This window comes from Rhinatrema bivittatum, chromosome 14 (assembly GCF_901001135.1).
Source record: "Rhinatrema bivittatum chromosome 14, aRhiBiv1.1, whole genome shotgun sequence".
Taxonomy (NCBI): Eukaryota; Metazoa; Chordata; class Amphibia; order Gymnophiona; family Rhinatrematidae; genus Rhinatrema; species Rhinatrema bivittatum.
The window spans coordinates 82,643,989-82,660,348 of record NC_042628.1 but is presented as its reverse complement, the minus strand read 5'-3'; the positions used below and the strand labels follow the sequence as shown (position 1 = coordinate 82,660,348).

The 16,360-nt window shown below is 40.4% G+C and overlaps 1 protein-coding gene across 2 annotated transcripts; it reads right to left on the bottom strand.

The window, feature by feature from the left end:
• Positions 1–4,387: 4,387 nt before the first annotated feature.
• Positions 4,388–16,063, bottom strand: LOC115076163 (mediator of RNA polymerase II transcription subunit 11-like). 2 transcript variants are annotated; one of them, XR_003852696.1, is made up of 4 exons: positions 15,906–16,063; positions 15,507–15,637; positions 14,431–14,741; positions 4,737–4,874 (listed from the first exon to the last, which is right to left on the bottom strand). XR_003852696.1 is itself a non-coding variant. In XM_029577299.1 (3 exons), exons 1-3 carry the CDS (start codon positions 15,988–15,990, stop codon positions 4,734–4,736), a joined length of 357 nt encoding a protein of 118 aa, XP_029433159.1. In that variant the 5' UTR covers positions 15,991–16,063; the 3' UTR covers positions 4,388–4,733. The 2 variants fall into 2 exon arrangements, 1 of the variants encoding a protein (XP_029433159.1); XM_029577299.1 differs by lacking the exon at positions 14,431–14,741 and having other exon boundaries at positions 4,388–4,874.
• Between the last annotated feature and the right edge of the window lie 297 nt (positions 16,064–16,360).

The following is a 16,360-nucleotide window of genomic DNA, read 5'->3' as shown; positions in this document are numbered from 1 at the left end:
TTTTTGACACCCCTTTTATTGACACCACAAAATTTGTTGACACCCCAATTTTTTGACACCCCTTTTTTTGACACCCCAATATTTTTTGACACCCCTTTTTTGACACCTTATTTTTACACCCCTTTTTTTTTACATCCCAAATTTTTTTGACTCCCCAATTTTTGAAACCCCAAAATTTTTTGACACCCCAATATTTTGACACCCCTTTTATGACACCCCTTTTTTGACACCCCTTTTTTTAACACCCCAAAATTTTTGGACACCCCATTTTTTTGACAACCCTTTTTTTGACACTCCCAAATTTTTTGACACCCCATTTTTGACACCCTATTTTTTGACACCCCTTTTTTGATACCCCTTTTTTTTACATCCCAAATTTTTTGATACCCCAATTTTTGAAACCCCAAAATGTTTTGATACCCCATTGTTTGACACCCCAAATATTTTACACCCCATATTTTACACCCCTTTTTTTGACATCCCTTTTTTGACACCCCAAAAGTTTTTGGCACCCTAAATTTTTGATACCCCATAATTTTTTTACTCCCCCAATTTTTTGACACCCTATTATTAAACACCTCTTTTTTGACACCCCTTTTTTGACACCCCAATATTTTTTGACACCCCTTTTATGACACCCCAATTTTTTCTCACCACAAAATTGTTTGACACCCCAGTTTTTTGATACCACATCATTTTTTTACACCCCATTTGTTACACCTCTTTTTTTGACACCCCTTTTTTCATACCCCTTTTTTTGACATCCCAAAATTTTTGACACCCTAATTTTTTGACACCCTGAAATTTTTTCACACCCCAAATTTTTTGACAACCCATTTTTTAAAACCCCAAAATTTTTTTACACCCCCTTTTTTGACACCCCTTTTTTTTTTTGACACTCCATTGTTTGATACCCCATTTTTTTGAAACCCCCAAATTTTTCTACATCCCATTTTTGACACCCCTTTTTTGACAACCATTTTTTTGAAATCCTAAAATTTTTTGACACCCCAAAATTTTTTAACACCCCAAATTTTTTGACACCCCATTTTTTAAAACCCCAAAATTTTTTTACACCCAATTTTTTACTCCCCATTTTTTACAACCCTTTTTTTACACCCCTTTTTTGACATCCCCAATTTTTTTTGACACCCCAATTTTTGAAATCCAAAATATTTTGATACCCCATTGTTTGACACCCCAATTTTTTGACACCCCTTTTTTTTTACACCCAAATTTTTTGACACCCCATTTTTGACACCCCTTTTTTTTTACACCCCTTTTTTGACATCCCCAATTTTTTTGACACCCCAATTTTTGAAACCCCAAAATGTTTTGACACCCCATTGTTTGACACCCCAGTTTTTTGATACCTCAACATTTTTTTACACCCCATTTTTTACACCTTTTTTGACACCCAATTTTTCATACCTTTTTTTTTGACATCCCAAAATTTTTGACACCCTAATTTTTTCACACCCCAAATTTTTTGACAACCCATTTTTTAAAACCCCAAAATTTTTTTTTACACTCCCTTTTTTGACACCCCTTTTTTTGACATCCCAAAATTTTTTTAGACCCCAATTTTTTGACACACCTTTTTTGTCACCCCAATTTTTTTTGATACTCCATTGTTTGATACCCCGTTTTTTTGAAACCCCAAAAATTTTTTACACCCAATTTTTTACTCCCCATTTTTTACAACCCTTTTTTTACACCCCTTTTTTGACATCCCCAATTTTTTTGAAACCCTAATTTTTGAAACCCAAAATATTTTGATACCCCATTGTTTCACACCCCAATTTTTTGACACCCCAAAATTTTTTTACACCCCAAATTTTTTGACACCCCATTTTTTTAAAACCCCTAAATTATTTTACACCCTATTTTTTACACCCCTTTTTGACATTTTTTTTGACACCCCAAAATTTTTTTTACACCCCAAATTTTTTGACACCCCATTTTTTAAAACCCCCAAATTATTTTACACCCTATTTTTTACACCCCTTTTTGACATCCCTTTTTTGACATCCCAAAATTTTTTAGCACCCCAAATTTTTTGATACCCCATTTTTTAAAACCCCAAAATTTTTTGACACCCCATTTTTTAAACCCCCAAATTTTTTACACCCAATTTTTTACTCCCCATTTTTACAACCCTTTTTTTACACCCCTTTTTTTGACATCCCCAATTTTTTGACACCCCAATTTTTGAAACCCCAAATTTTTTGACACCTTTTTTTTAAACCCCAAAATTATTTTACTCCCTATTTTTTACACCCCTTTTTGACATCCTTTTTTTGACACCCCAAAATTTTTTGGCACCCCAAAATGTTTTGCACCCCAAATTTTTTTAACCCAACATTTTTTTACACCCCATTTTTTAAAACCCCAGATTTTTTTACATCCCATTTTGGACACCCCTTTTTATGACACCCCAAAATTTTTTGACACCCCTGTTTTTGACATCCCAAAATGTTTTGACACCCCTAATTTTTGGTACCCCAAAATTGTTTTACACCCCATTTTTTGATACCCCAACATTTTTTTACACCCCATTTTTTACACTCCTTTTTTGACACCCCTTTTTTGACATCCCAAAATTTTTGAAACCCCAATTTTTTGACACCCCTTTTTTGACACCACATTTTTTTCACACCCCCAAAATTTTTTACATCCCATTTTTGACACCCTTTTTTTGAGATCCCAAAATGTTTTGAAAACCCAAATTTTTGATACCCCAAAATTGTTTGACACCCTATTTTTTCATACCCCAACATTTTTTTACACCCCATTTTTTACACCCCTTTTTTGGCACCCCTTTTTTTGACATCCAAAAATTGTTTGAGACCCCAATTTTTTGACACCCCTTTTTTGACGCCACATTTTTTTGACAACCCAAAATTTTTTTACATCCCAAATTTGACACCCCTTTTTTTTGACATCCCAAAATTTTTTGACACCCCATTTTTTAGACCTTCTTTTGACACTCCAAATTTTTTACACCCCTTTTTTGACATCCCATAATTTGACACCCTAATTTTTTGACACTCCAAAATTTTGTAACACCAAATTTTTTGACATCCCATTTTTTAAAAGCCCAAAATTTTTTTACACCCCATTTTTGACACCCCTTTTTTTGACATCCCAATTTTGACACCCCATTGTTTGACACCCCAATTTTTTGACACCCCATTTTGACACCCCTTTGACACCCCAAAACTTTTTGACACTCCCAAATTTTTTTCACCCCATTTTTGACACCCCAACATTTTTTTACTCCCCAAATTTTTTGACATCCCATTTTTTAAAAGCCCAAAATTTTTTTACACCCCATTTTTGACACCCCTTTTTTTTGACATCCCAAAATTTTTTGACTCCCATTTTTTTGACACCCAAATATTTTTGGAAACCCCACATATTTTTGACATCCCAAATTTTTGAGACCCCAAAATTTTTTTACTCCCCAAATTTTTTAACATCCCCATTTTTTGACACACCCAAATTTTTTTCACCCCATTTTTGACACCCCTTTTTTGACACCCCAATTTTTGAAACCCCATAATTTTTTGACCCCCCATTTTTGACCCCCCAATTTTGACACCCCTTTTTTGACGTCAAAATTTTTGACATCCTAATTTTTTGACACCTCAAAATTTTTTGACACCCCAAATTTTTGATACCCCAAAATTGTTTGACACCCCATTTTTTGATACCCCAAAATTTTTGGACACCCCATTTTTGGACACCCTAATATTTTTTTGACACCCCAATTCTTTGACACCCCAACATTTTTTGACCTTTTTGAAACCCCATTTTTTACACCTTTTTTGAGACACCCCAAAATCTTTTGACACCCCATTTTGACACCCTAATATATTTGACACCCCCATTTTTTGACACCCCCTATTTTGACACCCTGAATTTGACACCCAAAAATATTTTGACACCCCAACATTTTTGACACCCCAACATTTTTTTACACCCCTTTTTTTGAAACCCCTTTCTATTCTGTGGAAAATGCTTCCTTCTGGGATCCCATTGAAGCCTGCTGGATATCTGAATGTACATCTTTCGCTCCTTCATTCTTTGTGGATGGTTTATAGTGTGGGTCTTCTATCATTTTGGTGGCCCTTCTTTGTAATGCCTCTTTCTTTTTTAGCTGTGGCCGACAGTTCAAGGTGGAGTCTCACCAGAGCCCTGTAGAGAGAGGCTATGCCTCTCTCTGCTGTCACAACTGCTTTGTCAGATCTACTGGTTATCTTGAAGTCATCAGAGACGACCACCTCTCAACCAGAAGTACTTGAAATGTGGCACCACATCAGGTATTGGAATTTATCATCAGCAGGTCTGTGTGTGTCGGAATTAATCATCAGAAAACTTGCAATCAATAAGTACGATTTTAATAGCAGAAAAAGTTATTTAAAAAAAAAAAAAGCTTCAAAAGACAAAAAAAGCCATGATGTCAATGCTTATATTACGGCACAGAGTTTATAGTGTTCACATTTACCATGTACAAGGACCTCTTTAGGATGAAACAGTCCTTAAGCTAAGAGTGGTTTATAGGCCCACACTGTAGGTGTTTTTTCTGTAGTGGTCTCAAGACTCATATACATAGTCTTTTATACTGTATTCTAAGATACCTGGTTCTACTTCTGAAAACACTGCCTCTTAACCAGGTAAATTTTACACAGTAATATAGGCTCTTCCTGTTATATCAGTGTGCACCCAAGTTACAGTTGCTCCAACATCTGCTCACATGTTTTGGAAAGTTCTCCCAATTTAACTCGTGCATAATCTGCACAGTTCAAAGCCATCTGACAATCCTTCCGGGCAGAGTAACTCGAGCCTTCGTGTGGTTGTCCTGTGGCCACCTGTATGAAATACAACCATAACCACATTGTAGTGGAAGTATTTCCATGCACAACAGCACTCAGATACACACATGTAATCAAAGCACACATGCAGTTAGGTTTTTACTTATCAATATGCAAGATTACTGGGCATGTGCAGTGCTATACAGATCTGCATAAGAAAGTCTCTGATCTGTGGAGCTTATAATCTAGTCAAGATAAAGAAACAAAAATGAGGTATTGTTTATTTAATGTTTGTGTATTGCCTTACTGCTTTAAGAAATCACCCCAAGTGATTTACAATATTAAAAACTTATGAGTTAATAAAATAAACCAAACCAAAAATGTAAATAAAAAGATACAATAACTAAAATCACACAAATAAATACTCTCAACATTTAAGACAAAAGACTACTCAGTATTGTATATTACGAGCAAACACAATCAACAAGGTTATAATTAGGGAGAACCCGGGTTTTTAGGAAGGTCTGAAAAAATCCCATATGCCAGGTTATCTCCAATTTGGAGCCAGATACCCAATGGAAGAGATGCCAGGAGGTATCTATTGCTAGCTCCAAGGGTTGATTTGGGGAGGTAGGGTGAGCATAAGTGCTTGAAGATAGGGAGAGAAAATGGATAAATGAGTGTTGAAAGTGAAGGGGTAGCGGGAATGCTTGAAAAGCATGGGGAGGAGCCGGCTGTCGTGGTACATGTGGGCACCAACGACATAGGAAAATGTGGGAGGGAGGTTCTGGAAGCCAAATTTAGGATCTTAGGTAGAAAGCTTAAATCCAGAACCTCCAGGGTAGCATTCTCTGAAATGCTCCCTGTTCCACGCGCAGGTCACCAGAGGCAGGCAGAGCTCCGGAGTCTCAATGTGTGGATGAGACTATGGTGCAAGGAAGAGGGATTCAGTTTTGTTAGGAACTGGGGAACCTTTTGGAGAAGGGGGAGTCTCTTCCAAAGGGATGGGCTCCACCTTAACCAGGGTGGAACCAGACTGCTGGTGCTAACCTTTAAAAAGGAGATAGAGCAGCTTTTAAACTAGAACAAAGGGGAAAGCCGACAGTCGCTCAGCAGTGCATGGTTCGGAGAGAGGTATCTTCAAAGGATACTAATGATGCATTAGAATTAGGGCATCCCGACAGTGAGGTTCCAATAATAAGAAAAGTAGTCCAAGTGCCTGTAACTAAAAACTCACCTGAGCTAAAAAATTCTAACTTATCCCTATCAATTAAAAAGCAGAACAAAAATACAAACAAAAAATAAACTTTGAAATGTTTGTATGCTAATGCCAGAAGTCTAAGAAGTAAGATGGGAGAATTAGAATGTATAGCAGTGAATGATGACATAGACTTAATTGGCATCTCAGAGACATGGTGGAAAGAGGATAACCAATGGGACAGTGCTATACCGGGATACAAATTATATCGCAATGACAGAGAGGAGCACCCGGGAGGAGGTGTGGCGCTTTATGTCCGGGATGGCATAGAGTCCAACAGGATAAACATCCTGCATGAGACTAAATACAAAATTGAATCTTTATGGGTAGAAATCCCTTGTGTGTCGGGGAAGACGATAGTGATAGGGGTATACTACCGTCCACCTGGTCAAGATGGTGAGACGGACAGTGAAATGCTAAGAGAAATCAGGGAAGCTAACCAAATTGGTAGTGCGGTAATAATGGGAGACTTCAATTACCCCAATATTGACTGGGTAAATGTATCATCGGGTCACGCTAGAGAGATAACGTTCCTGGATGGAATAAATGATGGCTTTATGGAGCAATTGGTTCAGGAACCAACGAGAGAGGGAGCAATTTTAGATCTAATTCTCAGTGGAGCACAGGACTTGGTGAGAGAGGTAACGGTGGTGGGGCCGCTTGGCAATAGTGATCATAATATGATCAAATTTGATTTAATGACTGGAAGAGGAACAGTGTGCAAATCCAAGGCTCTCGTGCTAAACTTTCAAAAGGGAAACTTTGATAAAATGAGAAAAATTGTTAGAAAAAAAACTGAAAGGAGCAGCTACAAAAGTAAAAAATGTCCAAGAGGCGTGGTCATTGTTAAAAAATACCATTCTAGAAGCACAGTCCAGATATATTCCACACATTAAGAAAGGTGGAAAGAAGGCAAAACGATTACCGGCATGGTTAAAAGGGGAGGTGAAGGAAGCTATTTTAGCCAAAAGATCTTCATTCTAAAATTGGAAGAAAGATCCAACAGAAGAAAATAGGATAAAGCATAAACATTGGCAAGTTAAATGTAAGACATTGATAAGACAGGCTAAGAGAGAATTTGAAAAGAAGTTGGCCGTAGAGGCAAAAACTCACAGTAAAAGTTTTTAAAATATATCCGAAGCAGAAAGCCTGTGAGGGAGACAGTTGGACCGTTAGATGATCGAGGGGTTAAAGGGGCACTTAGAGAAGATAAGGCCATTGCGGAAAGATTACATGATTTCTTTGCTTCGGTGTTTACTGAAGAGGATGTTGGGGAGGTACCCGTAATGGAGAAGGTTTTCATGGGTAATGATTCAGATGGACTGAATCAAATCACGGTGAACCTAGAAGATGTGGTAGGCCTGATTGATAAACTGAAGAGTAATAAATCACCTGGACCGGATGGTATACACCCCAGAGTTCTGAAGGAACTAAAAAATGAAATTTCAGACCTATTAGTAAAAATTTGTAACCTATCATTAAAATCATCCATTGTACCTGAAGACTGGAGGATAGCAAATGTAACCCCAATATTTAAAAAAGGGCTCCAGGGGCGATCCGGGAAACTACAGACCGGTTAGCCTGACTTCAGTGCCAGGAAAAATAGTGGAAAGTGTTCTAAACATCAAACTCACAGAACATATAGAAAGACATGGTTTAATGGAACAAAGTCAGCATGGCTTTACCAAAGGCAAGTCTTGCCTCACAAATCTGCTTCACTTTTTTGAAGGAGTTAATAAACATGTGGATAAAGGTGAACCGGTAGATGTAGTATACTTGGATTTTCAGAAGGCGTTTGACAAAGTTCCTCATGAGAGGCTTCTAGGAAAAGTAAAAAGTCATGGGATAGGTGGCGATGTCCTTTCGTGGATTGCAAACTGGCTGAAAGACAGGAAACAGAGAGTAGGATTAAATGGGCAATTTTCTCAGTGGAAGGGAGTGGACAGTGGAGTGCCTCAGGGATCTGTATTGGGACCCTTACTTTTTAATATATTTATAAATGATCTGGAAAGAAATACGATGAGTGAGATAATCAAATTTGCAGATGACACAAAATTGTTCAGAGTAATTAAATCACAAGCAGATTGTGATAAATTGCAGGAAAACCTTGTGAGACTGGAAAATTGGGCATCAAAATGGCAGATGAAATTTAATGTGGATAAGTGCAAGGTGATGCATATAGGGAAAAATAACCCATGCTATAATTACACAATGTTGGGTTCCACATTAGGTGTTACAACCCAAGAAAGAGATCTAGGCATCATAGTGGATAACACATTGGAATCGTCGGTTCAATGTGCTGCGGCAGTCAAAAAAGCAAACAGAATGTTAGGAATTATTAGAAAGGGAATGGTGAATAAAACGGAAAATGTCATAATGCCTCTGTAACGCTCCATGGTGAGACCGCACCTTGAATACTGTGTACAATTCTGGTCACCGCATCTCAAAAAAGATATAATTGCGATGGAGAAGGTACAGAGAAGGGCAACCAAAATGATAAAGGGGATGGAACAGCTCCCCTATGAGGAAAGACTAAAGAGGTTAGGACTTTTCAGCTTGGAGAAGAGACGGCTGAGGGGGGATATGATAGAGGTGTTTAAAATCATGAGAGGTCTAGAACGGGTAGATGTGAATCTGTTATTTACTCTTTCGGATAGTAGAAAGACTAGGGGGCACTCCATGAAGTTAGTATGGGGCACATTTAAAACTAATCAGAGAAAGTTCTTTTTTACTCAACGCACAATTAAACTCTGGAATTTGTTGCCAGAGGATATGGTTAGTGCAGTTAGTGTAGCTGTGTTTAAAAAAGGATTGGATACATTCTTGGAGGAGAAGTCCATTACCTGCTATTAAGTTCACTTAGAGAATAGCCACTGCCATTAGCAATGGTTACATGGAATAGACTTAGTGTTTGGGTACTTGCCAGGATCTTATGGCCTGGATTGGCCACTGTTGGAAACAGGAGGCTGGGCTTGATGGACCCTTGGTCTGACCCAGTATGGCATGTTCTTATGTTCTTAAAGGAAAAAGGAAGGAGATGGGAGGAATTGTTGAGAAAAAAGTACAAATAAAAGAAAATTAAAGAAAACTAAAATACATACAAATATGATGAAGGAATTAACAAACAAAGAACAAAAACAAAAAAATCCCTGGCTTCTAAACATTTTTACAGCCTGTGGCCAGAGGAGGAGCATGATGTACTACCTCACGGATGCAGTTCCAGGCACAAGACACAGAGTCAGGAATTAGTGATACGAACGACTTACCTGATGAACAGAGTTCACCAGAAAGGGTGTGGAGGGATATAAGAGGAAAGGTAATGAGGAGCTGCAGAGTCAATACATTTGTAAGTGAAGAGAAGCTTGAGCTGGATGTGAAAGTGGATGCAGAGCCAATGTACTGACTTGAAAAGAGAGATTATATGGTGGTAACAACATTCTCACAAGAAGAAATACTTACAGAGCAACCCTACGTATCTATCGTGAGCAAACCCTCAACGCAAAAAAAATACATGACCTGCAATTTAATGCAAACGCTCTCTTCACGTATGTAACACAAATGAGTCCCACCTGTAATAAAGACGCCCAAAGCAAAAGTGAGAACTTAGCCAAATACTTTCACGAGAAAATAGTTAAAATCATGACACAGTTCCCTGGCAATAATCCCCTGACCGGAACCATCTCACAAGATTCCTTTGCTATATTTAATGCCTTTGAACCCACCACGTCCCTAGAGATTCAAAATACCATTAAAAAAAAATGAAACCTGCCACACATCCAAGTGACACTATACCCAGCAAACATCTTCTCTCTATCCCAGAAATCAGAGCACCCCCAATTGCTAAAATTATCAATTGCTCATTAGCTTCTGGAGAAATCCCTAATATGCTTAAACAAGCTATCATCAAAGCCGATTCCTCTGACCTAACCAATTACAGACCCATTTCCAACCTTCCTTTCATAGCAAAAATCCTTGAAAAAATTGTAAACATGCAGCTTACTGAACACCTAGAAAAATGTGAAATTCTTTCACCATCGCAATTTGGTTTTCGTAAATTTATGAGCTCTGAAACTCTGCTCAACTCTCTAATCAACGCCATACTTACTGGGTTCGACAAGGGACAATCCTTCCTACTAGCCATGCTTGACATTTCCGCAGCCTTTGATACTATTAACCACAACATAGCTAACACCCCACTGCAATGGTTTGAAGCTTTCCTGCAAGGACGGCAATATAACGTCAATTTTGAAAACCATGAATCGCAACCATACAATATAAACCATGGAGTGCCACAAGGATCTGCCCTCTCCTCCACTCTTTTTAATATTTATATCCTCCCACTTTGTCACCTACTTACAGAACTTGGCCTCATGTACTTCATCTATGCGGATGACGTACAAATTGTTATCCCCATCACTGACTCCCTTAATGATGCCCTTAAAACATGGGATGCTGCCCTCACCGCCATTAGTAACCTCCTTACTAGCATCAATCTGGTCATTAACCCTGATAAAACAGAACTTATGGTCATTTCCCCACAGAATCCCAAAAACACTATTGCTGCCACTCACACCTCTTGACATCACTAACAATGTTAAAAACCTTGGAGTCACATTAGACAACCACCTTAATTTTAAAAAACATATCAACACCACCATTAAACATGGGTCCTTCAAACTACACACCCTAAAATAAACTAAGACCATTACTCTACCAACATGACTTCCGTACTGTACTGCAATCCCTCATTTTTTCAAAAGTCGACTATTGTAATGCCCTTCTCCTAGGCCTCCCCAAAACTACCATTCTACCATTACAAATGCTTCAGAATGCAGCAGCACGCATACTCACCAACACCAGAAAATCGGGACATATTACTCCCATACTCAGAGATCTGCACTGGCTCCCCATTGCGCAGAGAATCATGTTCAAAACCTTATCTCTAATACACAAGACCCTACACAATGAAAACATGACATGGTTCAATAATGATCTTTACTTCCACAAACACTCCAGAACCCCTAGAACACAACAAGCTGCCACCCTACACACCCCCACACATAAAACCACCACCCTCGAGTCAACTAGGAAGCATGCGATAACCATAGCTGGGCCGAGCTGTTGGAATAATTTGACACCGGAGTTACGGCAAGAAACATGCCCAATAAAATTTAAACAAAAACTGAAAACATGGCTTTTCCTCCAGGCTTATACTTAATCTATACGCTCTCCTCTCTCCCTTATCCCTACAGCTTTGCACACTAATTTACTGAAGAGTACAACCCTGGTTCTTTCTCACCACACCTAACTTTGTTTTGGTATCTATTCCTATCTTTGGATATAAGATTTCTACCCTAACTCTTCCTCCCCTACCTATCTTTTCTCTTTCCCAATTTTGTATTAAAAATTCATCCGATTTATTTATAGATTTATAAGTTCAGTAATATAACAATTTGCTTTGTACCACTATTTTATTTTTCCCTTTCTTTGTTCCTCCCCCCCGGTTATCAAGTTAATTGTAAAGCACTGTTGCAAATGTTCGTTTTATTTAGCACAGCTACAATGTTTCTGTTGACTGTGAACCGATGTGAGGTTACTAAACAAATGTCGGTATATAAAAACTGCAAATAAATAAATAAAGGTGGGTAAAGGTGAGCCAGGTGATACAGTGTATCTGGATTTCCAGAAAGCATTTGACAAAGTCCTCCATGAGCGACATTTTAGGAAAGTAAAAAGTCATAGGATAGGGGGCAGTGTCCTACTGTGCATTACCAAATAGTTAAAAAGAGAAAACAGAGTAAGAATAAATGGTAAATTTTCCCAGTGAAGAAAGGTGAATTTTGGAGTGTCTCAGGAACCTATTATGGGACGGATGCTTTTTAATATATTTACAAATGACCAGGAAATGGGAACAAGTGAGGTGATCAAATTTGCTGATTACACAAAATTATTCAAAGTTGTTAAATCACAAGAGGATTGTAAGAAATTGCAAGAGGACATTGCAAAACTGCAAGACTGGGAATGAAAATGGCAAATGAAATTTAATGTGGACAAGTGCAAAGTGATGCATTTAGAGAAGAGTAACCTAAATTATAGCTACAAAATGCAAGGTTCCACATTAGGAGTCACCACGCAGGAAAAGGATCTTGGCGTCAGCACATCTCAAGAAAGATATCGCAGAATTAGAAGAGGTACAGAGAAGGGTGACCAAGATGATAAAGGGGATGGAACAGCTCCCCTATGGGACTCTTCAGCTTGGAGAGATATGATAGAGGTCTAAACAATAATGAGTGGAGTGGAAGAAGTAAACGTTAATCAGTTTACTCTTTCAAAAAGTACAAAGAACAGGGGACACACAATGAAGTTACTGAGTAATACATTTAAAACTAATAAGAGAAAATTGTTAGGATTCGTGGACCCTTGAGCCGCCTGTGACAGATGTTGGCCAACTGTGGGAAGGAGCACCGTGGAGGTCAGAGCCTGGAGGCGGCACCACATAGGAGACCAGAAGAATCTTCACCCCAGGAGGAGCCCGTGAGGACCTGAGCCGCTTGGACTTGGGGCAAGAAGCTGAAGAGGAGTCCCGGAATCGTGGGGGAGGAGGAACCGAGGCCAGGAGGCCTACAGGAGTTTCACCACTGGAAGCCCACAGTCCCCCCGGGAGGAGCCCGTGAGGACCTGAGCCGCTTGGACTTAGACGGGACCTCCTGAAGAAGCGGATCCGGATACCTGGGGTGAGCCGAAGTCAGAAGCCAACTACTAACTCTGGGAAGAGTGAACCTCGTTGCAACGCCAGGAGTGGAGCCAGTTACAGTGTTAAATACCCTGGGAGCATCTCACGTTACCTCAGGGCAGTGCTTCATTCTCCTGGCCCCTTTAAATGTAGAGCCCCTGTGCGCGTGCGCCGAGGCCAGCCACAGAGTATCGGTGGCATCTCCCTCGAGGAGGGAGCATCGCGGGCAGGAGCCAGGTAGGCTTGTAGAGGCCGAAAAGACGCCACAGCGGCCCGAACCGTCCCCGAAGTAGGTGGAGAGACCAGGGCACGGCCCGGGACCGCAACAAAAATATTTTTTTACTCAATGCAGAATTAAACTCTGGACTTCACTGCTAGAGGAAGTGGTGAAAGCTATTAATGTAGCTGCATTTAAAAAAGGTTTAGACAAATTCATGGAGAAAAAGCCATTAACCATTATTAAGCTGGAGTTGCGGAAATCCACTGCTTATTCTTGGGATAAGCAGCTTGGAATCTCTCTACCCCTTAGGATCCTGCCAAGTACTTGGGAGCTGGATTGGCCACTGCTGGAAACAGGATACTGAGCTTAATGGACCTTTGGTCTGACCCAGTACGGCAAGCCTTATTTTCTTATGTAAGATATTTTTATTTTATTTATGTCATAGAGATGAAGATTTTCCAGTGCAATCTATTCAGAGATAGTTCAGTGGGAGACCACTGAGAAGCAGATTACAGTAGTCTGTGGGAGGTGATGTGAGAGTAGATAAGAGTTTTGGTACTATGTTGACAAAAGAAGAGCAGATTCTGGAACGATATAGAGAAAAATGCATGTTTTACCAGTATTTTGGATGTGTGCACAAATTGAGAAAGAAGAATCCGAGTTTTCCAGTAAGGATGGATGGCATTCTGGGTGCATTTTGAGACAGTTAGGAGTACTGACTATCAGTCCAAGAGATGTTAAGATGTTATGTGACTAACTGTATTTTCATTTTTATGTATGTTTTCATTGTGATCATAAAATGTTCACCTTGTAAATTTAAGAGCTTTAGCAGTTTTACCAGTTTCCAAAGATTGAAGCTCTTTCCCAGTAGCCTCTAAAATTCTTAGTGTTCGGGGTGAGCAATTTTGCTTGTATAGGCATTACCGGGCCTGAATTTTAACAAGAAGGCCTTCAATTTGTTTTTTCTGTTCGTTGCAACGGAAACTGGCAAAGCCTATTATCCTTACAGGCTTCCCAACGCAGAATAGGGTCATAATCAGTTTCAGGATTAGGAGTACCGTATTTCCCCCGAAAATAAGACCTAACCTAGCATGATTTTTCAGGATGCTTGTAATATAAGCCCTACCCCAAAAATAAGCCCCAGTTAGGATAGTTAGCCAGACGGAATCATTTAGTATGTCTGTTGCAACACATGACGGACGTATTGAATTGTAAAATAATAATATTAATATTTAAGTAAATATAAATAAATATTGACATTAATACTTAAATAAATGATAATATAAATTACAAGTAAGTATTTGTAAATACCCAAATGGGCACCTTTAGACGAGGTAAACTCCCACACACACACAAGATCTCACCCAGGCAACCATTCACACCCACACACACCAGCTCTCACCGCCAAACCTCTTCTTCCTTCACTGCAGGGATGGGCTCCAGTTCCACCATGGCTTTACTCTGGTGGGCCTTCTTTTTTGCTGCCACGGGGATGGGCTCTGTGGCGGCCTTGCTTCGTCGGGATTCGACACTGCCATTCCTCCCATTCCACCCCTGGGCTATGTGATGCCTGCCTCACTGGCCAATCAAAGGCTTCCTCCTTCTTCCTACTCCCACTGGCAGGTAGAAGGCTTCTGATAAGCAGAATGAAGAAGTCTTCCCATTGGGCAGTGGGGGCAAGAAGAAAGGATGCTTCCCACTGGCCCGCAGGATCTGGAAAAAGGGAGATTTTTGTATATGAATAAATGTAGATTGTTGTTCATGAAAAAAATAAAACATCCCCTGAAAATAAGCCCTAATGCGTCTTTTGGAACAAAAATTAATATAAGACCCAGTCTTATTTTAGGGGAAATACGGTATGTATCTCAGCCTTCTCAAAGGAGTGTAGGGAGACAAAAGCCAAAGCCCCAATAAGTTACGACTACTTTGAATATCCGCAGCCAAGCAGCTGGGAGAAGTATACAGACCAGCTGTAATGTCGCCATACATGTACACAGAAGAATATAAAGGTTTCTATAGAACTTGCCAGCCTTTTCATTATAACATCACATCTTTATGCCTTCCAGAGTCCCGCACGGTAGGATTTTCAGCTTACCCCAGGTCAAGCAAAGAGGCTGATCCAGTCCTAGTTTTGCCCTGTTGTATACACTGATTTGTAGTTCTGAATATTTAAATCAGTGATTCCCAAACCTGTGCTGGGGGCCCCCGACCAGTCAGGATATCTGCAATGAATATGAATAAGAAATCTGTATGCAATGGTGGCAGAGTATTGCAATTTCTCTCAGGCATATTCATCGCAGATATCCTGACTATTCAACTGGTCGGGGAGCCCCCAGCACAGGTTTAGGTATTACTGATTTAAGGAAAATCAATAGGACGTTCACAACTGCACTTCCATGCAATGAGAGAAAACAGTGGACCTGGAATGAGCTGGCAACCTCACCGCAGGGCTCAACTGCAGAAAGTGCTACCTCTCACCTGAGTCAGGTAGCGAATCTGGCTGGACAGCTCCGATTCCACCTTTTGCACAGAAGCCGCAAACTGTGCTGCCTGACGATCCAGCAAACGCTCGTTGGGTTTCTCCTTCGAGAGCTCGAGCGTCACATTCCCTGCCCACAAAAACACATGTTTAGCAGAGAAGGGTCCGAAGCACGGAGAAAAGGGCAGAAGTCGCAGGTAATAGACTAGGAGTAGGAGGTCACTGGCGTGAATGCAGAGGACAGGGATCATAGGCAGGAAGAAACTTAAGAGGTCGGGGGGGCGGGCAGCGGTTATAGACAGAGGAGGCCTCGGGAGGAACTCAGGGGCTGGAAGGCAGGGATGGTTAAGAGGTCGCACTTCCGGGACTGAGGAAGGAGAGACCATGAGGTCCGTTACCGGCGCTTTGCAGCACTGCCGCGATCTCCTTCTCGATCTCCTCCAGGGTTCGCAACCGCTCACTCGCCAGTCCGTGCGTCGCCATCTTGAACTGCAGAGGCTCACGGACCGGAAGTGACGCGCACTGCGTGTCGCAATTCGTGACGGACGGAGGGGAAACTGGCGCCAGGCAGAATTGTCAGATTGAGCTACTTGCCATCCCCTCAATAGTGCAGGGAAAATATTTTTGTGCGGATTGGGTTAGTTTTTGGTTGGGCAGCTGACTGCTGGTAGCAACCCTCTGTCTGAGGCGCAGGGTGATGACTCATCGACAGCATCAGCCAATCAGAGTAGACCGGAAGAGCCGGGAAGTAGAAAACAGCAGCCCGGAGATAAAGTTCTTCGCGCCGCCTTTGTAGTTTACATAGGATTTGCCATAGTAGTTCAGACCCAATCTCTAACAAAACTTGGCAAGC